This window comes from Puntigrus tetrazona, chromosome 8, assembly GCF_018831695.1.
Source record: "Puntigrus tetrazona isolate hp1 chromosome 8, ASM1883169v1, whole genome shotgun sequence".
Classification (NCBI taxonomy): domain Eukaryota; kingdom Metazoa; phylum Chordata; class Actinopteri; order Cypriniformes; family Cyprinidae; genus Puntigrus; species Puntigrus tetrazona.
In genome coordinates this window covers 23,529,344-23,557,231 of record NC_056706.1, presented here as the reverse complement: position 1 = coordinate 23,557,231, position 27,888 = coordinate 23,529,344, and the positions used below count along the sequence as shown (strand labels likewise).

The 27,888-nt window shown below is 37.4% G+C and overlaps 1 protein-coding gene across 4 annotated transcripts in view; it reads right to left on the bottom strand.

Moving 5' to 3' along the window:
- plch2a (phospholipase C, eta 2a) overlaps positions 1–27,888 on the bottom strand; it is a 100,483-nt gene that overhangs the window by 26,146 nt on the left and 46,449 nt on the right. For 3 of the 4 annotated variants that reach the window (XM_043246658.1, XM_043246655.1, XM_043246657.1), the window contains 3 exons: positions 5,418–5,564; positions 1,850–2,093; positions 1,033–1,162 (listed from right to left, as the gene is read on the bottom strand). In XM_043246658.1, coding sequence (XP_043102593.1) covers positions 1,033–1,162; positions 1,850–2,093; positions 5,418–5,564 — 521 coding nt within the window. Of the gene's footprint in view, positions 1–1,032; positions 1,163–1,849; positions 2,094–5,417; positions 5,565–20,927; positions 21,580–27,888 lie in introns of those variants that run through there. The other variant, XM_043246656.1, reaches the window with a different exon arrangement.

Here is a 27,888-nt window from a genome sequence, read left to right as displayed (position 1 = left end):
AACTTCAATAAACTCCTAATTAAAAGGTAATAAAGTAGACGTTAAGTTTAGGTATGGGGTATGATTAAGGGATCTAGAATATTAATAGAAATATTATTATAAATTTATTTTTTAATTGGTAAGGATGAACAAAAACAAATAAAATCTCAGAACACAGTGCTGAGAATCACACAGGTGGTTTGTGAGGTTAAGCCAGAGAAATCAGGGCCAAAAACTTCAGGTGAAAAACACACTCAACATCACACTCTGTTGTTGGATAGCAGGGCCAGATTGCCCCCCTGTGGTTTACTGTGTCTTACACTAAAGGCCATCTGTGTCCATTTACAGCAGATGGGGTGGACTCTGATGAAGTGTGAAGCTTAGCGACCTGCAAACAGCTGATGTGAGGTCTCAACCACGTACTCACACACAGTAATCCAGACGGCCTGGAAAAATGGAGCAGAGTGGAGCCATACACACCACAAGAAGGCCATGGTGTGGCCCAGAAAAAAAAAGCTTTCTGCAAAGATCTTCAATGACCTGGTCAGACAGTAGTATATTCATATTCAAAGGAGTATAATTGCAGATGATATAGGACAACTGTCTAATGCACATGCAATGCCAAGCACTAATCTGCTTTCTAGCATTTTCTAATTGGATCTGGTGGAGAGATTTTGTAAAGATCTAAACGTTTTGGTGTAGTCTGGCTCAAACATTTCAGGATCAAACTTTCAGCTGTTTTGACAGCATCTACAATTTAAAAAGTAAACTGGTTGGTCACCTTACATGTAAGTCATACTAATCGGGCAACTTCCGGATAAGTAAGCAGTTTTTGACCAGAATAAACTACAAAGATGACCAGACTAAGAAAGGCCACAAAATATACTGATGGTTTGCGTATGTACACGGCAAAGAAACCCATTAAGCATTCAGTCATCAAACTGTTTGTGGTATCATTCCAAAAGTTGTACTTTTAAAGCCTGATTTGGCAAGCGTTTTTTATTAGTCAATACCAGTGTTCCTAAATAAGTGTAAAAGCTTGTAATGGCTCACCTTAAACATCTGTTTGACTTTCTGTCTGGGCAGGTTGACATTGAGCTTGTGCAGGAGCTGCAGCACTTCACTGATGCTCAGGCAGCCGTCTCCGTTCTTATCAGCCTCTGTGAAGGTCTGCTTCAGCCATGTGATAGGTAGAGTTAAGGGTCTGAGAGCACAGAACGATAAAAACACCTGCACTAACAACAAACGTGTAGCATTTAAACTGCTAAAAATAAAGTTGCAGATTTATCCAAAATGTCCAGTAGTGCGACAATAGCTCAGATGCTCTTAAACCTTTTGCAGCTTTTTATGTAACAATACATTTTTCCCAAAAAGTAGTTGTTTGCATAATGAGCTACATCACTATTAACTCATTTGCTTAATTCCATTTTTCACTAATATTAACTAAAATAGAAGAAGCTTGCAGTTTAGCACACTCAAAGTAGCTTCCCTATCAGGGAATTAGGGTGTGTGTGTTATAAGTTTTGCAGCTGAAAATATTTATACCAAATACAATGTAGAGCTTTTGCACATCCGAGAGTAACAGTGGTTTCTTCCTAAATTAACCTGTTTGGAAATGAATCCAATAATCCATTCATAAAGACAGATATATAAATATTTATGTTTCTACATAAATTAGCCGTTTCGAACAAATCATATGAATGAATGAATGAATAATTGACTTATTAAGACACTTACTAAGATACAATTATTTTGTCAACATCACGCATGTGCTCATATTTTCTAATCTACTAGAAATCTGAGTAATAGTATTACAGATAGTGTCAACATTATTGAGTTTCTGGAATGGGAGCTCCGTCAGGAAGGATATTGGTCACGAGTGCGTTGTCGCTTGGCCAGACTGTCTTCATCGCTGATGCCGGCCATAAGGTACTTAAGGCCAGTAATCCAGGTGCGAGCTTCTTCTCCTGTGCCTGACACCAGGTCAAGAGACTCCATGTGCTCGCCATAGTAGATGCTGAAACAGCAGTTGGGATCAAAGCTACCGTCGGCATACCGCTGGAAGATCTCTGACTGCTTCCCCTCACACACCTCCCGAATAGAGTCGATTGGGACTGAGAGGAGAAAAAAAAACCCCCTCAAAAACACTGCAGTTGGCACTGGGAAGTTAAAGATGGCATTTATGCTGTAATCCTGAGGTGTTCGTTAACATTCTACTTTCCTCCAAGCTGCAAAATGCTCAAAGAAACAACATCACGCAATCAACATCCCAAATGCTACGAATGTGTGTAATGAAGTCTCTCAAGAACAGATTATGTAAATGAGAAGAGCAGATGGCTACCTCAAATTAGACACTCACTAACGCCAATGTAGACCATCTAGAAACATTTAATTCATCAATTTGTGCTCATTTAGACCTGTTTGCCAAGAGTAACCACATCTGAACAGCATGCTATAGTAGCACATTCCTCAAAAACAAGCAATGCAAATAACTAACACCCATTTTGAGATGTATCACCATATCAAGATGGGATTTTGGACAAATAAATAAAACACGTCTTTTAATTACACTCTAGATCAGTTGATTCTAATTGGATTCTTCTATAATGATGTACTATACAAATAGTCAACAATGCAGTTAAGAAAGAAAGATAAACAACAAAGTACATTTAAGAAAGACTAGATAGAAGAAAGAGCATATGGAGATATTTTACAAATATACATATATATTGTATTTACATATTTGCAGGAAGTTGGATCAGGACAAGCTGGAGCTTTTGGAAAAGTAGGCAAAAGTTTTTTTAGCATACACATCTACAAGCCAAACCACACTTTAATCTGTCGTTGACATAAAAACATTTTTTAGCATCATCTAATAGCAATATTACATGCTACAGTTAATCTTTTCATCTGCATTTCATTATGCAACTTTATTTTTCCAAAAAGATTGATTGTGGTTTAATACCTCAAACTCTGTGGAACTCTGTGGTAAAAAGCATAAACGTGCTATTAGTGTGCAATTTCCAGTTGAAGACAATCTATTGTAGGCTAGTAAATAATGCAGATGGAAATGCAAACACAAAATTTTATTGTTTCACACTGTTAACATTTTATTTTGGAGTGTCTATCAATCGTTGTAAAGCTCAAATCAACTGGTGCATATGTGTGATCAATGAGGCGACTGCAATCTTTCCGGTTAAGACTGATGAATAATTGAGTCAACTTAAGAAGCTGATTAATTCCCTTGGCTGCGATGGAATGTCGGGACTCTGAACGTTATCCCCCCTCGTGAGACACAATGAGCGCTGTCATTTAGACATGAATCATCGGCTGCACTACTGAAGTAACGTTCCCCTGTGAGGCGTGATGTCAATAACTCATGCGAGTCGAGGACACCCTCAGGAAATACAAAAGGCAAGTGAGGCAGGTCAAGATACAGGCACTATAATCTATTCCAGTCATATGCATGACAGTTAGAGCAATCAAACTATATTTAAATCATCAACTGCAACAGACATGAATAACAATGACACGCAGAAGTATTCCTTTTTAAAAAACAAAGTGGACGCCAGAGTTGACTTAACTTTTAAAAGTAAAATGCATTAGTCAACAAATGCATGACAGAAATGTTTGCACTGAACTGTACAGTTTGTGAGGGTTTAAGTTAAATGGAAACTCTTAAATGGTACAAAAAGTCTAAATTAGAAGAGGACTTAAATTTGGGGACACAAAGACAAGAATTGCAATGTGGATTAATATGACGATCAAATTGAAAAAGGCTACGATTTCGCTGAATAAACTTGAGCGCTGCAAGCTTTCCGTCCAGCCGTTACTGAGGAAATCACTATATTTTTGAAAGGCAGAGAACAAATTTTCTCTTTGAATAAGCCCTTCAGCTGGTTTTACTACATGTTTTTACATGCATTTCAAAAATTTTAAACAATTAAGATACTACGATGTAATATTATTTAACAAAATAATTCATTAATAATTGTTTAAATTAATATAATCTCTTTTCTTAATATAATTTTTTAAGGCTGAAATGTGAAGTGCAGCTCTTAAAAAGGGTCTTTAAAGTTCTTAAATATGATGTTAAAAAACCTGCAGATACCAGGTTATTATATGGTACCATTTGTAATAACAATTTCTTGAATCCTCTTAAGTTGTTCAGTTGGCAGTTAATATATTGTATATTTGTTTGTTGCAATTTTACTATGCAACTGAGATGTTTACATTGGCTTGTTGGGATAATATTTCTTTCCACTGACAATGTTTTCCTTCTGAATTAGCATAACTGCACAAAAAACCCCAAAAAACTAATTACATTAGTTATACTTTAATTTCCTTCAATAAAAAGGAAGCTGGCGCAAAAGGTGTGAAGATTAATAATACTGGCCCTCGTCACTAGCAAAGTTGCCCATCCCTGCCATAGCAGAACCATTTTTGACTCCACAAAGAACCATTCAGTCAAAGGTTCTTTAAAGAACCATCTGTTTCTTATGTTTTTATAATATATGAAGAACCTTTTTTACCACAAAGAACCTTTTGTGACACAGAAATGATGTCAGATGTTAGAGGTTCTTTACGGAACCATGTAGACAAAAAGGATTTTATATGGAATAGTGAAGCACCTTTAATCCTACTCCTGGAGGTCCACTTTCCTGCAGAATTTTGGCTCCCGCCCAAAATTAAACGCAGCCAAAACAGCTCATCAAGGTTGTTAGGATCACTAGATACTTCTAGGCAGATGTGCTGGAGCACAACCAGAAAGATGCCCCTCTAGGAACAGGAGTTGGTACACCTGTCTTGTACTCTCAAAAATAAGGGTTCTGTGGTTCTATGGATAAACTTTAACATCTGTGGAAACTTTCCATTGCACAAAAGCTTCTTTATATTGTTTTTCAAATTATTATAATGTTCCTAACATCATTAGATTTCTAGTTTTGGATATGACTGAAATGTCAGGTCATGCATAGACTCTCTCTGGCCCTTGGGAGGAAACGGGCCTCACTGCAGAAGATCCAAGGGGCCGGTTGGATCTAGATTCAACTCCTTTCACCTTCCACATACCTAAATCTGCCAGTCTCCACCCCCTGATCACTAAATCCACCCATTTCCACCTCCTGGATGTGGATCCAACCACCCCCTGGACCTTTTGCTCTGCAGTGAGGGGCTACTGCTTGGGAGGCACATCCCCATGTATTCTATGCCAAATGATAGGTTCTCTGGGGATCCCAACTTGGCTCTTTAATAGCATCGCTTTGAGAACCCCCTTTTATAACCTTTATTTGTAATAGTGCAGGAGATTTGAGATGATTAAGTATCCGAGCTATAAAAGAACAACATCTGAGTAATGACATTTTTGTCAGGGTCAGAATAAATCGATAGCTCTGATAGAAAAGTTTAATAAAAAACAATGCATTCAGAATGACACTTACTTTTGGCTTTCTCATTCTTCCTAGAGGGCCGCCAGCGGATGCAGGACTTGTGTTCGTCCAAGTAGAAAAAGCGCACCAGGCCTTTGGATCCTCCACGCAGTTTCACCATCTGAGTGCCCGTCTGCATGGAGCTCATGCATTTCTCCACTAACAGAACACAGACACAATCATTAGATAGCTGAATATCACAAAAACTCCCCACCCCAAATTATAAATAAAACATGATAATTATTTGTAAAACTCTTGCCTAGATCCAACTCTCACTGAGAGCGAAAATACACCAAAGTTATTTTTATCTTTTCAGATGGCCGATGTTAATTTGTCTGCTCCACAGAATATTATTGGTCAACGCCGTTTTTCTGTGTTCATGTGCATTACTCAGAGGACTAGGCATCCATCAAAATATCTGACATGCTCCTGAATGAGCCCTGAGCTCAAAGCGGCCAGCAATCATTACTGTGACCTTTATGATCCTGATCGAAATCCAATATGTTTCATTTTCAAACGTCCCTCTCCCCTCACAACACAAGTATTATTTGGCAAGATTGAGTGTTTCTCTCTGCATGCTGTGCTTAAGACAGCAAATGTTCATTGGAAACAATCATGGATTTTAAATAACTGGCACAATTACTCTTAAATTTCCTCTAAATGGCTCATTTCACAATTGACACATGGTTGTAAAATGCTGAACCGGTCTATAATGTTTCAACACAGGAAAATTGCCAGGAAAATTAAATCAACTGAAATTACCAAGCAATGTTCGAACATTTCCAATTTGCTCTTATAAAAAGACTGTGGCAGGAGCATGGGAAGTGATGCATTGATATATACATGGCATTATTGTGGTATGCCAATAAACATGCTGCTTTATAAGCGCTGTAACAGTGCATGCACAAAAAAGCTAACAAGAACAAAGTCTCAGCAGACTTTACTCAACTAAATTGCCTTCAGGAACAGAGATGACTGCAAGATTTTTGTTTTTCTATTATTCATGCAATTATGAACAGAAAGAGTGTGAAGTAACACTTAAGACAACAGTAGATCTGGCTTTGGTAAAGAAGTTTCTTCAGCGAACAGACCGCTGTTACATAAACAGCAGATGAGCTGAGAGACGATTATATAATAATCAGTGATGAGTTCACAATAGTGAGCCATCACTCTGCGTGTGCTGTTTCCATCTCTTAGTATTAATGTGGTATTAATATTGGCAGAGCTCATCTGAGGTGGCTCTTTATTTGATAATTATGCCGGGAGCTTCGACAGACAGGATGTAATATAAGAAGATTTTAGCGGATCACTAAATCCAGGTTTGAGTGATTGGTGTATACGCTTATGTGTTATTCAAAATGACAGTACCCTGACTGCATGGCTAAAGTGCCTTGTTCAAGGCCAAGCAGCGATGGAATAGTGATCCCAGGGTCATCAGTACTTGCAACTTCTAAAAATACATCATTTATTGTTTCAGTGTTTTTTAACCTGATCCTGAGTTTTGTATGAAAATCACCTGCATATAGACGCTTGAAAATAATTTTTCACCTTTGTGTTAAAAATAAGACAGAAATATACACTGTTTTGCCATGACATGAAGGTGAGACAGGATAATGACAGAAAATGTTGAGTGTTTTTCTATACTGGAGCGGCATTTATCCATTAAGAGTATTTTTTTGCCTGAGACTTTGAAGTATGCTCCCCAGAAAACAAGCAGTTTGGAAAATGGTTGGATGGATAAAATGGCATTGCCAGCTCATTTCTACTTTAAAATGTGACATGCTTCTTAGTAAAACAGGACATTTAAAAAGCAAAAAGGTCCCTTTTTCAGCATTCGGAAATGAGAAATATAAATATAAAAGTATTAGCAAAAATTATAAGGGTTTATATTAAAGTACTATACATTAAGCATTGCCATAATAGTACACTATTCAACAATACTAAAATAACGGCATGTTGTCATTTGCATTATTGTTAAGTTGACTGAATGTGGCAACCTTAAAGTATGCCTAAATTGCTTTTTTGACACAGTTTTTGGCCTTGAGAAAGTTATTACATTTTGAAGAAAGAAGGAAAAAACACACACACACCTTTCCTTTCTTTGTAATAACATGCACTGATTAATAATTCACAATAACACCAGGATTCTGCAGTAAGAATTTTCAATTATTTTGGATTTCATGTTGACTTTAAGGTACCCCAAAAAAGTAATGCAAGTATAACAGAAAACAGTTATGTGTTTAAAATGAGTCGATAAAGAACATTTCTTTTAAGAATATGGAAATGGATCTGCAACCATTGTGGTTGATTTGCCAGTTAAATTAACTAGAATACAGCCGGGGTTAACAAAAGTTCTGTGATGCAGTGCCAGCTTAAAGCGTTGTAAATTCAGCGGTTTCTCCTTGATATGCTCGCAAGAGCAGTGGTCTTTTAAATTGATTTGATCCCTATTGCTGAATACACAGCAGGACGTTCAGAATCAATAGGGGTTAAGCTGAACCGCTTTTTGATTGCTTGAACAGTGGACGAAAAAAAAAAAAAACGCTGAATGTGTCCCATGTTGTGCAAAAGCAGTCTAACGCAAGCGTTTCCCATGTGGTACCTCATCAAAAACACTCCTCTAGTGGGTCTGAAATGGTTGCTATGGAAACCAGGTTCATGGTTGAAGCGTTTGAGAAACCTGAACGGAAATTTAAAATCAAAATTACTAGTCACGTTGCTCATTGACCAGCTTGAATACTCACATAATCTAGTTGGCTCAAGGGCGTTGTTGACAACCAGATGCTACAACTGTTATCAGTTAAGTTAGTGACACAGAAAAGTCAAAAGAATCAGCAGTGATTGGTGGCGTTTAAGCCTGTTTACCAGAGGTGATCCTTTAACTCTGCCATGTAGCAGGTCAAAGGAGCTCGTCTGCAAGATGTGTGCCAGACAGAAGCAAGGTAAACCTCTCACGCAACATCCATCAGGGAATTAAAGCTTAAAGGGACTGCACCATATGTCAGCCCCTGTACAAACAGGTGCCTTTCCATCACGACAAACTAAACAAATCAGACATCCTGACTTCTTAATGCATTGATGAAGCCAAATGTCATGCTGTAAACAATTGAGTTTTAAAGAGCAAGTTTAAATTCAAATTAAAGTTTATACTTTAAAATCCCCCAAAAATGACCAGATCACCACTCAAAAATTTCAACCGTGAGTTTTCTGGACTTGTTAACCTTATCCAATACTCATACGTATGGTCTTGGCCACTTAAGAGCAAGTTAAGGAATTAAGTGTGTAAGACACACTGTGTCAGGTTTCTTAATGCACACTATATCCACACTATTTCTAATACTGCTTTAGAGCAGTGTTTGAAGCTAAGTAAATACACATTCTGGATCTTGTGTCCTGAAATTTTCAAGGTAAATTATATATATATATAGACAGTATAATGTGAAGTGATGTTTAATTTGTAAAAGAAGCACCACAATCAAAACGTTTTGCTCTTTAAACAGGTAATCAAAAGTTCTCCACACACTTATAGCCTTATGCTCACCAGCACACATGGATGGACTAAATGAAACAAATAGGTCAAACAAACAGACAAGTGGTCAAGTGCAAAGACTGCAGGAGTAGTTAATTGGGACAGGCTCCATCGACATCAAAACAGATCAGTGAGAAAAACATAAATTTGATTTAAAAAGCAATATAGTGAACATAAACCTATCACTTGCCTTGATGTACGGCCCATTTTATTTAACTGACCTTGGAAAATGTATAGCCATATTATATATACTGTAAAAAACTACACAAAAATCTTATTTGTAGGTGAATAAACAAAGTCGAAATCTTGCAAAATATCTTCTGGAATTATCTTTCAAAGTCATGCCACTTCACAAAATGACTTTGGCAATCCACTAAATTGAAATAATTAAATAGGTTTATTTAAAAACAACGAATTGATCAGTTTTTTTAACTCTTACCAAATAAGCCTAGCTTCCATTTGGATCCGTACACAGAGCTATCCCCCGTCCAGAAGAATCCGGCCAGGAGCCGTGACAGGGTCAGTCTGTGGAGAGCTTTGGAGCAGGCGGCTGTCACCGCTGGGTTGCCCAGTCGGCCCGGAGGTGTTGCCGGTTTAGTAACAAGCGCTTGCTTCATCTGAGGCGCTAATGTTGAGGGCATCGGACTGGCAGGCAGCACGGCGGCACACATCGCTCTGCTGTTGCCGACTTACTAGTAGAGTCCTTGATTTCTTTCTTGCGCTTTGCGTCCACCGATTCCTTCCTTTACAATCGCTCTGTCAAACAAAGCTCTAGGCAAACCTCCATCTAACACTGTTTCACGAGAGAACATAAAAAAACAATACGTCCAAACCCGCAGGATTCGAAGGATAGTCTTGCAGACATCAGGACAGTTTTAGCATCTTCAGTCCAGGCTGGAGCTGTTTTTCTCATGGCATGCCGTACTAGTAAAGATGCTAACTTATTGACTGTGTAACACCTGTCAAGCCGACACTTAAATCTCCTCAGAACTATAATCCAGGCCTGGGGGATTTAGGTAGCTTATTGCGCACAGAACCACAGCACAGCCACAGAGGAAGAGAGAGAGAGAGTTCATTCCATTTATCAGCTCTTCCTATAATCATAAAAGCATATCCGTGATTGTTTTCTAACCACCGAACTTCAAAGTAATGGTGTAATGCAATTGCATTTGCTCATAAACAGGAAGATCATTCAAGGTTTTTAGTGGCTCTTGCTAAGGCATGCATCACTATCATTATTGCTCATACTATATGAATAAATTCTTAACCCTGACTGTTAAGATGTGTTGTGCAGCTCTTTCTGCATCATTTGCGCTACAGGCATGAATGATACCTCAGATAGTCCAGCCTGTGCTGTTCACTTTTTTTTTTTTAACCAATATTAGAATGGGCAAGATAAAACAAGCACAAAAATGTATCCATGATATTATAGATATTATACACTACTAAAAACAACCAATACAATTAAAGCTCATTAAAGGTGCTCACTAAAGTCCACCTCATAATTTAACCTTAACAGTATCCCACTTTAATTGCAGCAAATGTTTTCTTGAAAATCAACATTTTTTTTTTTTTTTTTTTTTACATTTGACATATATCATAATTAAAGTAACATATAATAAAGTGGAATGATTTAAGGTGATGAATATTTACCAGTTAAAAAAAATGAATAAAATGGGTGACATTTCCTTTAAATACACAATAAACAGGCTTATATTTTTATTATCAATCCAGCAGGAAACTACAATTATAACAATAAAAAAACTACAAAATAGTACATTTTAACTGAACTAACATTGTTTATACCACACTAGACACTTTTTAACCATGTTCATGCTTTTTAATGAAAACGTTTTCACAATTAACACTTTTATACTGATTTGGAGACACATTTAAACAAATACATTTTGGAAATATTATTATTTAAATAAGAAAGATACATATAGTTAATAATAGCCTGTTCCCTTTTTTTTTAAACAAGTTATTTTACCAGTTTCTTACCAGTTTTATTAATGTATGATAATCAAATATGCATTGCATTAAATATATTACTGTGTAATCCTAATGGAGGGAAATCTTTTATAGAGACTAAGAAGACTCAAGAACTTACTGTAACTTTTTATAGCTGCATCATATTAAAAGTTAAATTGGTTAAAAGCTTGTTCTGTTCAATGCATCATGTTTTTGTTTCATTGCATTGTGCATATTATACTTTCAGTCAGCTTGTAAAGGATAACTATAATATCTACCTAATGTATTTCTGTGTTTTTATTATATATGATGCATAAATCTGCAATAAAGTGATAAATAATAACAGTACCTAGTGTATGTGCCAATGTACCGTCCCATACTGATCCTAATGGAAATCGCTCAAGCTGAGTGCTGTTGCTATGGTTACCTCCTCAGTCTAACACAACTTTACATCACAAGCATTGATTTAGAGCCAGGTAGAGTAGATAGCTCAGGTAACGCATGTGTTAGCGAGATGGGGGTTTTGTTTTTCCTGGCTCTGCGTTTGGAACAACAGTACAGGACGAAAGTGTGATGTGTCTCCTAAAGGTTAATTAGGTTTTTTTGTCTTTTTCTGCAAAGGATATGTACGGTGTACAATGAAAACACAGAACATTTAAGGAAATGATCTACAGTCTGCTTTTCTGATAGCTGAAAAGGAGGAAGAGCCTTACTGTCCAAAGATTTCCTCGGGCAGAGGAAATTATACCGCGGCACTGATTGTCTTGCATTTAAAAAAAACTCAGAACCAAAATGATTTGAATTCATTATGTGTGCCAGGCAAAATGCTAAAAGATAATTGGAAAACACATTTTAGGATGGAAATTGCTGTTTGAAAAAGTCACTGCATAATGGTCCTGCATGTGCAAATTTCCAATCGACAAGTTGCTGGTCAAAGGAAAAGCAGAGGTCAGGCTGTGATGGCAAATAAAGTATGGTGTAAAATACAGCGTCAGTGCTCTGTCTGCCTGAATTTCCTTCTATGCACTAAGCGCTCAGCCCCAGACTGCACCTGAGAAACCTTTACACCCACGAGCGCACGACTGCCTACTGCCGTCCATATGAAGGGCAGGATGGGGTCAGCAAAAAAAAAAAAAAGCAAGACTTGAGAATTCATTGCTTGTACTTGAACACACTTATACCTGACCAACCTTCGCATGCCATATCGATTTAAAAAACAAATAAAGTGTATATGAATTCCACATATAGAAGAGTGCCTCTCTGCCATGTACGAGTACTGAAAATTATCCATCTTGATTAGACAAATACACAGAAAAGTGTGTGAAAATGTAACTTTGATGAGTATTCATGTAAACATAGTTGGTTATGTCTTAAGTGAATGCAAAAAGCCTAATATACTATAGATCCTAATATTTTTCGAAACAACTGGGGCCTCAGTCAGTGCTTTTTTTTTCGAAAGCAGTGAAGGGTTTTGATATGTTGGTTCTGCATGTAAGAGTGATTTAAAAAAGTGGATCAGTCTTGCACATACAGACATCTGATGATACAAAGCTACAGTACAGCTTAAGCGAACTACTGAACTGCTGCTGGGTAGCTTTAGTAGACCAGTCTCTCGTGGTTGGGCTTTTGTATTCTTTCTGCAGAATCCCCAGTGTTGCACTGGATGCATCTGTCCAACATCCCTTTTAGCAAAGTTGCTTTTAAATTTCAGCAGGGGTTTCCACAACCTAACCCCAGACCCAAGTTCTCGCAGTTTCTTTGTTAGATTTTCCTGTCCCTCAATAGGAAGAGATTTCTTTCTGATGTGTATGCAGATACTTGATGTTAAACAGGTTGTCATTCAACAGGTAAGGGATGTTCAGCACAGAGAGGCGGTGTGGTGTAGTGGTAAAGCCCAGGGCCGCTAGCCATAAGAGTCCTTGTTTGATTCCACAAGTAGGAAGCCAAGAGCCATCTTCAGCAAGACACTCAACTCTAGGATGCTCCAGGGGATTTTTCCCCTACAAAAAGTCTGTCAATCTTTGGTGGAAGTCTGCTAAACAAATTCTCCTTACAAAAAGTAAATGTTTTGGCATGAATCTGACAAAGCTGAAAGGCTAGAGGAGTAGGTCAGATGCCTCTGCATATTTAAGCTGGCGTGTTGCTGAACAAGGTGAACAGATGTGAAGGGGCCATTGTGACAGCAAGGCCAATCTCATAGATGCATGCTGGCATCATGTGCTCAGTGGAAAGTCAAGACTCTGGATACAGGGTTCTGCAGGACTCTTGAAGGAATTAGTCTTTTGGAAGCTCCCCTTTAACTAATTGGGCATATGGTTGTCTAGTTAAACAATCAGTGCTGTTTGCCAACATATGCCATGGCTATTGCCATGCCGCCTTCGTCGATTACTCTATTCTGAGTGCAGGATCCAACTGCACACATTGTCTAAAATGAACGAGACTGAAGTGTGAAAAGGAGAAGAAAGCCCTCATCAGTGACCATCTGGCTTAGGTGGGTCTTGTGTTCTTCTACAGAAATATTCACTCACCAGCAAGCTAATGAGGCATTTTATCTGCTTCTGTCTCATCTCTCCAAGTCAACCTGAGAAGAAATTACTTCGAGCCTAGAAATGTGAGGTGTTTATACGATAAAAATGGTTGTTAAATTTCATGCTTCATCTACAATGACAGAAAGTTCTTGTGCATCAAAATGCAAAGGCAAAAGATAAATTACCCTTTACATTAGGTGTCCCTACTTACTTTGTACTAAAATTAAATATACAAGAAAAAACTATGGATCTACTATGTACCTATAAATATTGCATTTACTGTTAATGAGTTTGAGGTATGGTTATAGGTTTAAAAGTAAATAAAAGTTTAGGGTTAGAACTAGAAGGGTTTTATGTAAGATTGGGGCTAAAGTTAACTATGGAATACAAATTTTAATTAAATGCAATGCAATTACAATTAGGTAAATAGTAGTTTTATTGTAACAAATGATTACAGAGTAGTTAATGCCTAACATTGTGTGACTAGAATCACATGGCAGTAAGTATTTTGTTGTTGTTGTACCTCTAGAAAATTATGGGAAATTACTTTTATTTCTTGGCAAGCAACAGTACATAAAATTCATCCAAACTATTCCTACCACATACTGCATAAATATTCTGGCACGCATCTTTAATCGGCACGTCCCCAATTCAAACAGTTGCCGCTTATGAACAATACTGTGTTTCCCACTGGTAATTATGACATTGTGGTTTATGAGGCATCCACCTCATAAATGTGATTGTTCTGACATGACTTGATGCCAGCGTTATCTTTGCATGATGTTTTAGTGCTGAATTTCACAATCCTGCTCCTGGGTCTGCCCGCGGCACACCCTGTGTAACACACCTACTGCAAACCATGAGCTCATTAGTATAGTTTTAATGGCCTGAATGGGCCACGTCAAATTAGCAAAACACCTCAAATGAGCTGTGCTGAGATGCCCCCAGGAGCAGAAACACTGTTAGAAACACTGTTCTATTTTATAGAATGGAGGACTTTTATTGGGCTATCAATAACTTCCTTTTTTATTCTGATGCCAGATATTATTAACACAAGATGTGGGCCAGGTTGGGATAAGGGTTTTTGAATGTTTTGTTACATTCTTTGGCTAATGTCTAAACTTACATCTAAAGGGTCACTGTCCTACAGAGTTTCCAGCCCAACTCCAACCAGCTACAAGACACTTTCTTGAGGCCTTCTGGTGGGTCTGCAGAACTCCACAGGACAGTGGCTCTCTAGCAGCAGAACTGGACATTGTTTGTATAACTATTACACAAAATCACAAATTACTACAGATGCCAAAGTTGTACACTGCTCTACAAACTCTGAAGCAGCTAGATATACAACAAACTGCATATCCAAGTGACTTGGTTTATTGTTATTGTATTGAAATGAATCCTGAAATGAAAGCTGAATACTTTGAGCTGCTTTTATGACTCTTTCATGATGGATTTTGCTTATATTTTTGTTCTTTGATAGATGTGATCACAATAAACTATTATGGATGAAGCTGCCTGAAGATTCTTCCAAAGTATAACGTTTTTTTTTTGTTTTTTTTTTATTAAAAAACTTAATAATATGGTAGTATCAATCACCATAGGTAGCCTGTAAAGCAATTACAACTGTGATGATGCTTTACTAAATTAGCTACTGTGATGGCGGATAATTGTTCTTTGTTAATTATTCTGTTAGGAAAGTTACTGGACACAACATTTTTAAGTTCATTTGTTTTATTTCAGCATGCTTCTGAGCTTTTACCATTGATCATGTTTCATGGAAATCATAACCAGGTCTTTTCAGGTCCAGATTTTCTGTTCAGACAATAAAGTAAAGTAAAGTAACATTTGCCATTTCAGAAAAGCCATAAATATGGAGCTGGCTACATTTTTCAAATGGCAAACTGTACAAATGTGTGTGAAATTGAGTGCTGTGGGTGTTTTAATGGAAATAATGTTTGTTTCAGCTTGAAACTGCAGTAAGTCATACATAGGTATGTAAAAACAATGTAGGTATGTTTTTGGAGTTTAGCAGAAATGCAACATTTTTTCCATACGTGCATGTTTAGATTTTCTCTAGAGAAATGAAACAGTGTTCGATGCACAGGAAATGGATTTCCTACGTACTTATGTTTTGGAAAGAAACCCAGAGCTAATGGATTGCATAATTACCCATTATCTCCCATGTATGTTTGAACAACGTATTTCAAGTTGTTTAAATATTCATAATATCGAAAGAGGTTTTTCTATATCAATTTGAAATACAGGGTCAAAAATCCAAAGAGACTAAGTTGTGTTGTTATGTATGTAATACACTGACAATATTTTACTGTACCTTACTGCTATATATTTATTAGTAGAATTCATAAAAAAATCTATTTGAACTAGGTATTTAAGATAAAACCGTATACACTAACCTCGGCAAAACTTCCTTGTGTGATAACTAGCCCTATACGCTTTGTTGAGAGATTAACCCTCCTTCAATTTGCATGTATTGAGCTTGTGTTCTGTCCTTTTCAAAAGCAAGCGGGCTCGTTTTGATTATCACTAATTGTATCTCAGATGAAAGAGAAATCACATAGCTCTTCCCCTCGCACACACACACTCACACACCCCTCACAGGAAACGCTCCTGTTGGATCACAAGCGTCAAAAGCGGCGCAGAGAGGGCAGCCTCCAGTGTGGAGAGAAAGGGAGTCTGAATGAACAGATGGCGACACAGGGGAAAGGATACGGTGCCCTGCTGGTAAACTTTCCCCGGGCGAAGGCTTGAGTTGGGAGGGGGCTCAAATGTTCTGGTTTAGCTAATCCTGTGTCTATGGCTGACACTATCTGCTCTTACTGAAATTATGAAAACTAACCCAGTCGTATGTGTTCTGCGTTTACTGCTAACCCCTTCTGCATTTATTCTGCTTATGAGACAGCTCTCTATGTAAGACTGGTTTGTTGTTACAGGTAGAACTTGTATATTTGAGCAAAGCATAAAGTATATGTTACTTTGACACAGTGAGGGATGACCATGGTTTTGCCAAGAGTCTGTTTCCAAAAGCTAACTTAGTTTATTAAAACAAACTGGGGTGAAGAAATATTACACTAAAAGACTTTAGACAGTCAGAGTAGTACCATATTTAATTTCTGACAGAAATGAATGGGACAGGATTAGAATTGTTTATATGCTCTTTCACTAAATAAATAAATGCACAAACGTTTCCTGAGAGATTCAGGTTAAGTCCTTAACTTAATTGCCTTGATATATGCATACATGTGTTTTTATGAATATGTACTTAGTAAAATATACAACAACATATATTATGTAAATCAAAACTTTTACTTTGGATACGATTAATCGTGATCAATTGTTTGACAGCACTGGTAATTATATATGACAGTGCTAAGGCCTATGAACAAAAGCAGTCAAATATGAAAGTATTAGATCTCAAGCAGCAATATGAATAGGCATGTCATTGCAGTGTTTACTGTCACATAGACATTTGGACAATAAATCCAGTTTTCTTGTGGCTTCTGGCTTGTGTTTGTGAGCGAGTTTGGGTTGTTGTGTTAAACCAAGATGCCACACTTTACATGTCTACCTGTGACTACAGCTCACAGCACTAACACAGCAAAACACATGTACACACACCAGCATGCTTCGCTGTCTTGGGCATAAAAGCACACCTCCCACATGCAGCTCGCTTTGTCTCTGCAAGAGCAATCTTTTCTGCCATATTTTAGAAAAAGCACAAATCAAATCACACCATATCAGCAAGGCACAAAAGGTTTTTAGCATTCATTGTGCAAAATTTCATGCTTTCATTTCGACGTATTTGAAGGGTCTACATTACTCTTTAAACGGCATGTACGTTTTCTTTTACCTTAGTTGCAAAGACATTTAGTTTAGTATAATAGTAATAACACATTCCATATGAAGCTGAACAGAAGTGGAATCACAGAGCCTTTCAAGTGAAATTAAGGAACTTAATAATTATTAAAATAATGATCATAATGACAAAATTATCAATAATGACAACACATGAGCTTCAAATACAATGTAGAGAATGTACTTGTTGACTGACTAGATTTTAGAGGTCAAATAAAACAAAAGTAAGAAAGAAGAAGGTATCCTCCGCTGTCAAATTTAATGACACCATTGCACAGGTACAAAACAGCCCTTTCTTCCTCTTCCCTACCAGAGAGAGATGTCATGTTAGACAGGATACGTCGAATAAAGCTTGATCTCCTCAAAGCACAACAGAAGAGGCAGTTCAGCGTGAAGTAATCAAGGAAAAAGCTCAAAGAACCATTGAAGAAAGTGTCAGAGTTCTCAAAAGTTGAGCAATCTTTTGGTTAAGTGATGCTTCTCACCTCTAACATCTTTTCAGCTGGGTATTTGCAGTCTATAGATGCCTGAAGTGGTATTCAGATGCCAGCGCCTGACAACCTCGCCACTGAAGAATTTCTCTCAGAGACATTCTAATGAAATTCTTGCGTGAGGTCTTCAAAAGCTATATCTCAGGACAGGCAAACAAATAAATGGAAGCAGCATGCTTTGAGAGAGAGAATGCGCTGCTCTCGATCTTATTCAAACCTTGGTGTCACAATGGTTTTGAATTTAGATTTGACTTTACCCTTTTATACATTTGCTCAGATCCCAATTGTACTAATAACGTTTCACCAAGGAATACACAACATTTAACTGATATTATTTTGGTGGAAGAACCACGTCTCATCTGGAAAATGATGTGAAACAGCAATTAGGTCTATAATTTCAAGCAGAGAGCATTTCTTCACAGTGCACTAACCTTGCTAAACTAACATCGCAGCTTAGGGAGAGTCTGGGTAAAAAAACCTTGTCTACACAGCTTATCCTTGCTAAGCCCTTTTAACTTTGACAAGAACTTTTGGAGGAAGGTGCAAAGAATTGTGCAAGGAAAGAATATCTTGTTTACTTGAGATTACAGTGAATGTCTCAAAACTATTGGGATTCAAAGCCACGGACCGTGCAAATATTGGCGAATCCACTGACAACTTTGAATTCGGAACAAGCCTGTAGTAGCCTGAAAACTTGAAAACAGAACTTTGTATCCTGGCAAGCTGGTAAAAACATGCCAAGTCTGACCCCTAAAAATTGCTTAAATTTGTATTTTTCAACCTAGAGGATGTATTTGCCATTTTTGAGTGCATTATGGCAGTCCGTAGATAGTCTGTGGGCGAATCTAGTCCCCCTGAGACATGTTCAGATATGAAAGTTAAGCAACACAGTTTGTTACTGAACGTCAGAATTAAATACAGTTTGTTTTAATAACTTCTGATGCCAGGCTGGATACATTTTTCACGAACAGTTAACTGTGAAAACGTGTCCATGAGAAGCTACTCTAGACCACCTTTTCAAAGAAATCAGTAGTGCAAAAACAGCTTTACCAACCAAACAAACCAAGTTCTGACATCTTTCTGACTCGGGTGCACAACAAAAGCTCTAGCGTGGAAACACCATGACAGTCCCATAATCCCATGTGATCAATTACAAGATGTCTACAGCTTTCAAATGAAAAAATAAACACTGCATGTGCTGCCGCAGTAAGATGTACTGCATTGTAAACTCGCTGTACTGCAAAATGTTTTACAGACCCTCAAAAAGAAAATACAACCGTGTTTGGATAGAAGCGTAATCGGAGAAACCTGGAGTCCATAAACAGCTTCTGTTTTTCAGACTGGAGTCGCGCCATGACCGCAGTGTGCAGATGCAGTTGACAGGGAGCTGGCAAGGGCCGCAGGTACGCGCTAAGAAATCTTGAGAAAGCGTGACAGTCGGCTATGAAGCAGTGGGTTAGCGCTGACAAGATGAAGGGTGCTCAAAACTTCGGGATGTCAGAGCACTTCTATTTTGGATTGGTTTTGTGGAAGGCGATGATGCTTGCAGTATTCTTTGAGCTGGTCTAGTGTGCACCGCTAGAGCATCACAGGTAGGCAACCGTGCAGTCGTAAAAGTGCGGTAAAAACAAACCAAAAAAAATCTGATTGTATCAACACTTTTAGAGTGAGGTTTTCTCTCTGAGGTGCTGAACTAGATTGTTCTTAATTTTATTTAAAACAAAAGAGGAATGTTATTACAATTGCAATAAAACGCTAGCACTTTACTGTAGGGTCTCTTAACTAGTTGCTTAGTAGCATGCACATTACTAAAGTATTAGCCATTTAATAGTAATCTTTCAGAACATATTCATGCCTTATTCTACATCCCTATCCTACACAATACCTAAACTTAACAGCTACCTTACTGACTATTAATAAGCAGCAAATGTTTAATTTATTGAAGGAAAAGCTGTGGTTGATGGTGAATTGTGTTCCCTATTCTAAAGTGTTACCAATTGCAATACGCTGATTAATTCAGATTATTTTACAAGTTTAATTGGAATTGCTATTATGTTAACAATTCCGATTACAATCCCAATTACACTCAAGCTTATAATCGATCTATTGTGTGTGGCTGTTTTTAATTCTGATTACAAGGTCATGCTTTTCCTGTGATGTTAATGATTACACTTATGATTTCTATTGCAATTATTGCTACTAAAGCACCCATTCCAAGTGGTCGTGATTATGTTTATGTCAATTATGAATATTATGTTTAGTCTAATTATGTTTTCAATTAACAATCAAGACCTCCCAGTGCCTTCTGAGATGCCATTAGGTGGTCATTGTTACACACAGATGTACGTCTGTGACGTAGAGTAACTGCAAACTCAGCTTGTCTAGGAAACTGCTTGCTTTGTTAAACTTATCTCTGAAAAGCCCTGAATAAATTAGCTCTTTATTTCTCCCAAACCGATTTTCGCTTGCTTTGCGGATGCTTTTGGTTTTCATATTCATACAGTGATCTAATTAAACTGATATTGCAAGCATTCTTTGGCACAAAAGCAACACATCTCATCCCTCATCTTATGCTTTAACCAGTACAGTCATCAGATCTCTAGCCAATATAAAACCACTTTCATTCAGTAAGTAACTTTGGGAGTTGGAGAAAATTACATAATCTCAAACACTGGCGCTGTAAATAACGTTTCTGTCAGTTAACCTAGAAATGTGCTTTATGAGGGAAAAACTAATTGCTTTATTTAAAGTCAGAAATATTTAATGCGCCTGAATCGGGCTTCAATAATAAAAGCATTTAAAGGGTCACATCAGGTAAAAATAGCTCTTTAAGTCTGCACGTGTTCACTTTTTAAAGCACACCCAGAACATTCAGAGCCACTGAATGTTTTCGCAAATAAAATCATACACACAATGTTATAACATATTTACAGAGGCTTTATGGTGTGAACCACAGACACATTATGAGATAAGAACAGAAATTGCAATGAAGCATCAAAAATCCTCCCATTAGAAAGAGAGAGGTTTACGCATGAACTCCTGAAAACCTCCACCATTCTTCAGTTCTTCATTGTTTAACTGAAATTGCTCTTTTTGTTCTTAGAAGAAATGAAAGAGTGGGAAAGCTTACCTTTCTCCGGACTAAGGCTCCTAATATTGCTAAGATCCTCCATAATTCAAACTGAGAAGCCTCCATGTGCTAACAATAGGTGGCGAGATGTGTGCCGCTCTCCAGGAGAACAATCCCATGAGCTGCTTTTCCAGATGAGAATGGCTGAATACTCAGATTCTTGCGTCTCATCCTAAAGATGGGGAACCAAAGCACCTGCTCCTGTCTTTCTGCTTTGATTCTTTGCTTTGCTTCTGCCTCCCTTTCTTTATCTCTCTCTGCCTCCTCCTCCCTCTCATCCAGCACTCTTTCCCTCCACTCGCGGCTGAGAGTACGAGAGGTGCCCGCTCAGAGAGCAGAGCCACGTGTGCGGTCGCTTCAGTGCCGCCTTGTCACCTTAAAAAACAATGCTGGGAAACAACTGAGGAATATAAGATAGACGACCAAGGAAGGGCCAGTGAACTTAAGTGGCAGGAGGAAGCAAGACAAAGAAAGACGGAGTAGCATGAGGTGATGGTGATTTGCAGAAGCGGAGTGTCTCTGTCTTCATCTCATGTTTTATTCAGCAGTGCTCAGCTCAGGGAGAGTGAATGGGTGCGTCTGCGAAGGGAAGAAAGCTTCGCAAACACTGAGGTGAAGGAAACCAGGGACACGGAAGAATGTGAAGACCGAAGGAACATGAAGAGAATTTCAGGACATTTCCATCGTTCTCATGTTGGTTTTTTTCCTTCTCAAAACAGGGTTATTTTAACTAAAACTAAAAATACAATTATGATTAAAACTATTTCAAAAATGTTAAGGTAACTAATTTGAAGAAAAGAATTTGAAGGAAACACAATTAATATATTGTATATATTGTACATATATATATATATATATATATATATATATATATATATATATATATATATATATATATATATGCCAACACATCACTATTATTTGATGCTTAGTAATAATAGTTAGTAAGGTGGTTGTTAAATTTAGGTATTGGGTATGATTAAGGACGCAGATATGTGCTTACGTAATTACTACTAATAAATGGCTAATATATTTAGTGCTACTTTACTAATATTTTAACTGTAATTTTTGTAACCTGACAGACATGGTGATTTATATGTTTTTTTAATGGAAGAAAATGTTATAGACGTTTGAAAAGATAAGTAACTTACGGAACAACTGTATAAAAGCTTGGCAAAACTTCATGAAATGACAAAAGCAAGTACAGAATAAGTTCTTTAAAGCACATCAAAGAAGTTTTCCCTGAATGGCATGACAATGGGACTCATTGTCACTTAAGCACTTTAGGACTTGATAATGCTTTTTTGTCTGCTAAACAGGGGCTGGTAGCAACATATAAAAGCTTTTCAGACAATGGAGAAAAACTCACTTTCAGTATTTGAAACATCAGTGCATTTATGATGCCTGATACAGAGGGCATAAAGAAACAAATCACTTGTACTGTTTTGCATAATCCATCACACTTGATTGAACAATACAATAAAAGCTGATGGTTGTTTGTCTCTCCCTTGCAGAAGATGGAGACGAACTGATTTTTAATTCAATTGTAAGTCATTATTAAAGTAGTTTAGAACATGAATCTTTTTTGGAGGGTGACATTTATTGCATTGGATGTCATGAGCGCTCCTTAAAATGCGAGAAACCAAAAAGTAGATAGAAAATTAGATTGTGTATTTACATTTAACTGTTATTGGAGCCATGTATTCTGCCGCTTAACAGTTAGGAATAAAATAACACCTTTTTAACACTTGAAGCATGTATATTTAATGCATAACATAATAATAAGTTCTTTTTAATGTCTTTTAATGCAATGCAATATAAATTCATTATGGGATATATCATGTCTTGGATAAATTTAAAGTTATGATTAGGTACTATAATAATAACTACAATACTATACTGAACTATAATAATAAAATAATCTTCTATAATTGTGAATATACTTTTTCTGAAGATATTTAATGTATTATATATATATATATATATATATATATATATATATATATATATATATATATATATATATATATATATATATATATATGTGTGTGTGTGTGTGTGTGTGTGTGTGTGTGTGTGTGTACTGACTATAATTAGAGTGTTGACAGAAGTAGCTTTTGTTCTTTCTAAGTAAAATTGAGTTATAAAACATGTAATTATCTACATGCCATAGAAATCTGGCATGACAGCCGAGAAATAGCACTGACACCTTTTGTCCTGTCATGACAACCATATAGTGAAATAAAGACCTCCTAACAAACAGCACTTAGATCTTGTCAAAGGCACTCACTTTGCCTCCATCTGAGATGTTATCACCAAAGCTTTATCCAGCATGAAGCACACACAGAAGACTGATCCCAAACGTTACATGTGGCTGGTTAACTGGAAAAGGGTACAAAAAGGACTTAAAGCATGACATTGGATGGTGTCAGGATAAAGACATTGACTCGGAAATCCCCGAGTTCCAAGTAATCACAAAAAAAGAACGAATGTACTTTTGACTGCTGCTACTTTTAAACGGACCCAGAATGCTTGGATGCGTTTACGCTAAAGATGGAAAGCAAAGCCCAGGAGAAGTGCAGTAAGAGCGTGCGGCTGCGTTCAGGAGCTGTCCGTGGTTCTGACAGCTCCAGCAGCCCGCCTGTGGGAATCACCCTTAGCTCAAAGAAAGTAGGTCAGAAGAGACCAACAGAAAGGAACAGTGCTGAACAGGACCATCTGTGCGTTGAAAACACCTCTTTGCATGGCGCTGATGACAAAAAATTTGGCATAAATGCACTGTACAAAATTAACGTGTTACTTTTCATTTTAATTACGCAAAATCTGAAAAGGCATTTGAACAGGCACAAAAAACATATATACAGTATGTATGAACGCTAGAGGCAGTAAAGCTCAGACAGTGTTTATTCCCTTTCACACAAAGTATGATTTGCTGCGCGAGTTTCAATTTAAAAAAAATATATATATATTTTGCACAGTTCCCTGCAAAATATCACAATAAACTGATACTTTATTGTTACTGTCAGATATACAGCTTCATACATGAGGGCCTTTTGCACTGCTTTAGTTCGCACTGATGGTGGGTACTAAGAAGTGACGTAAGCGAAAAGGGACGTAAGGGGAAAAAAACAGAAAGGAGAACTAATCTCCAATGTTTATTGGTAGAGCTACATGTCATTGAGGCTGATAGAAGCAGAAAATGGCGTAGACAAAGTAAAAGCTGGTAAATGTTGTTCGTAAAAGAAATTAGTTGATACAGCGTTTTAAATGGTGGGTGAGGGAGCGTTTCGACACGTTTAGCCAATCAGCATTCACTTAGGTCACCAATAGTTCCTGTAACTATTTTAGACCCTACTCTGAAGTATGAGCTCATTTACTTCCTGCGAAAGGAGTTCCTGGAACTAAAATCAGTCCTAGTTCCTGTTTGCCAAGACGATAAAAAGTGGGTATTACCACCGCAGAATATGGTCGTGCAGAATGTGTAAGTACTAATAAAAAGCCAATACAGTATTTTAATGTTAGGCCTGCTATAACAGTTAGAATTGGTCCCTGTTCTGAAGTGTTAACAATTTTTTTTAAACCACTGTGAAACATACTTTCAATGCGCCTGGTTGCACTTCTTACAACATTCACTAAAATTGCAGAATATTATAAATCGTGTTTGCTAGAGCAAGAATCGCTATAATTATTGCTCGGTTGTTGGATTAGCCCTAACCATTGGAATGCAGCGGTCACGAACGTTACCTAACGTTTTGCGGTGTGTTGGGTATGACTTTTCCAAGGGATCGGATTTATCAAAAATATTCCATAGGCTTAGGACCAGATTTAGCCAGTCCCAACCATTTTTAGCGCTTAAAAACTACTGTCAGGATTTACTAAAAGAAACAAAAAGGTAAGAAATTAGCAATGAAAAGGCACGGAATGAGTTATTTTTCAGACTGACCTTACGCATTTGTAATAGTTTCCCTTTGAAAATTACGGGAGGAGAGTATTTTAATAATTCACACAACATATTTCATTAACATATGCATATTTTATACAATTTGCACCATTTGTACCACCATAAAAAGCACGTTTTAACCTGTGTTGTTAGCAGATTACATACACACGTCTATCATCTGTTCTGCTTGTTTGCACTGCACTAATTTGCGCTGCTCTTGGTGGATTGCTTTGGTCTTTATGGAAACGAGCTGATCTGCATCTGTGTTCTTTAATGTGTGCATTGTCAGTAAATCACCTGCATGACTTTCCACTGTCCACCGGTGCGTTTATGGGATTGCGCTCTCATGCGCATTTACTCTGTTTGGTAAATCAAAATGTCAGAGTGTTATTGACTATTGAAACTAGAGAAAAAAAGTCTAGTGTCCTAAAATACTGTCTATCAAAAAACTGTTCAAATGTTGTTAAATTCCCGTAATCCCCATCTCATTTCAGAGGCCATTTCTAAACCCACTGAATCTGAATTGGGTATTACCTCCTCCATGTGGTTTGAATCTATCTGTGATAGACATGAGTGTGTGCTAAAGTCGTCATTGTTGGATCCTATAGGTTCACAGCCTCTGGTACAGGAAGATAAGGGATGAAAAAAGGTGAAAAGAACAGATGAGAAGAGAACAATGGCGTCTTTCACCAGGTCGATTTTATCTTAAGCTTAGACTCAGTTTCTGTAGGAAGGGGTTCAACCCACTTCTTTTCCAGAACCACTAAAATGAGACACATTTGCTGACAGCCTGACCCGTATTTTCCCCCAATGCAGAAAAGCTGGGCATTGTTTTTCAAAGGTGCATTATTGTATAATGAGCAGTTAAAGTGCCTCTGGCTGGCTATGTTGTAATATTTATAGGAGTTCCACGGAAGCTGATACAGCTGATAAACTACAGACGAAGACAAAATATGCTCAGTGTTCGAGATAAGTAAAAATGATCCAATATATAACCCAGTGCTTATCCCCAGGCACTGGGGTTAAATTAAAGTTCTTTAGATTCAGATTCATCTCAATTCTTTTTATCATGCATATACACTGCACAAAAAAGGAAACAAGATATGAATAATGGAAATATGAACCTGTTTAGCAATTATTGGTTTACTTTTCACTTCATCTGGATCCAGACTTTGGATAAACTCCATGCGGTTCATGCTTCATTCTATGTTTTGGACGGCAAGTCACAGAAAACAACTTTAATGTACTTAATTTACTGCATTTACTCACATATAAATAAAATACATATTTATTTTATATTAATGAATGAATGAATGATTGAATTTAATATTAACTGATTTTATTTTCACTGTTTATAATATTTTTATTTGATATTCTTTTATTTTTTTTGTTTATTGACCTTCCTTCCTTACCTTCCTTACGTGAAAATGTTTTATTTAATTAAATTTAAATGTAAATATTTAATACATACACACATGTAAACATTAACCCTAGATAGATGGACGGACGGATGGATGATCAGAGACAGCGGTCACACACTGAAGGGCAACGGTCTGGTTTTGTGACTGCATCACATATAAGAGAATGAGGCTTGGCCGGTCAGCGCTTCTCTGCCCGAGCACTTCCTTTGATGGACAAGAGCTCAGAGAGAAAAATCCTCAGGGTCTTGAACAGTTTCGGCCACAGAGCCGGGATCAGCTAGCAGACCTGTGAAGATCTGCACTGACAGAATAAGGTAATATTTCCGTGAGCAAAGACAGAAAACAAGAAAGATGGCGAGGATCAAAAGGTAAAAATGGAAATATGGCCAGAGAAAGAGAAGAGACTTAAGGACATGACACTAAACGCATCTCAAGTTTGAGCTATATTCATTGGTTAATTGAAGTTAACTGTTAACAGAATCACCCTCGTGTCTTTCCAAACCTGTATGCTTGACAATATGGTAGCCAACATTTTTGTAATGTTCTTTCCAAACAGTACAAGGACCACAGATTCTATGGACAAAAAAATCTTGTTTGTTAGAAATAGAAAATTAAAGGCTTAAAACCTTGTTGTAGTTGAACTAGTTTCTTATTCTAGCACCTTCACACTGCAGATGTGCAGCTACTTTCTATTGATGAGTATTCACAGCATTACAAAATGAACACATACTGTGTATCTTCGAAACATCAGCACAAACCACACATTCATCAATGACCTGTACAGACTGCATGGATGTTGGGGATATCGTCATCTCCAACGTGATGTTAATATGTGCTGATAACACTAGTATAGTGTTTGCTCGCACACAGCAGCCAGTTTGGTCTTGCAACCATCATGGTTTTTGTCAAACCCCTGGGTCATACCTGCTTCACCGATATAAATGCTAATTGGCACTCAGGGGAAGACCTGGGCAATTACAAAACACACAAACACACACACGCGTGACACTGCCACTGCAACATCACTTTCAGGGGAGGAAGAACGAGAGAAGATTTACGAGCACCAATGATTTACGCCCACATTTCTGTGACCTCTACTTCAGGAAGGTCAATGTTGCACTGAGAAACAAAATGATTCGGAGCAGGGGTCAAAAACAGAGCATTAATCTATACTTTTTCTGCATTTAATGAGCAGTATATGCAAGGAAATATTAAAGTAGCAAATGCAAGAAAACATTTTGGTTTTTCCTTTCAAGAATAATAACACTAAAATCGCAAAGCACACTGTTTTTCTAATGTGATATTGGTTGGAAAAGAGCAGCGTGAACATTCTACTGTTGAGGAAAGACTCTTGAGTCATATTGGTTTGGGCGAATCTAGACTCTTTGGCAATCCATGGGCTGACTCTGTCTGCATTTTGCTGCAATTTTCGGATGACACATCCACATGAGGCAATAGCATTTTTTTCTCCATTGCAGACGCGGTTTATTAAATGGCACAATGGCATGAAAACATGCGCCTGTGGATATGGAATGGTTGCAAAATGATATTGCGTTGCTTGTAACAAGTTTCACTGCAGTCAACACTGCACTGTCTGATG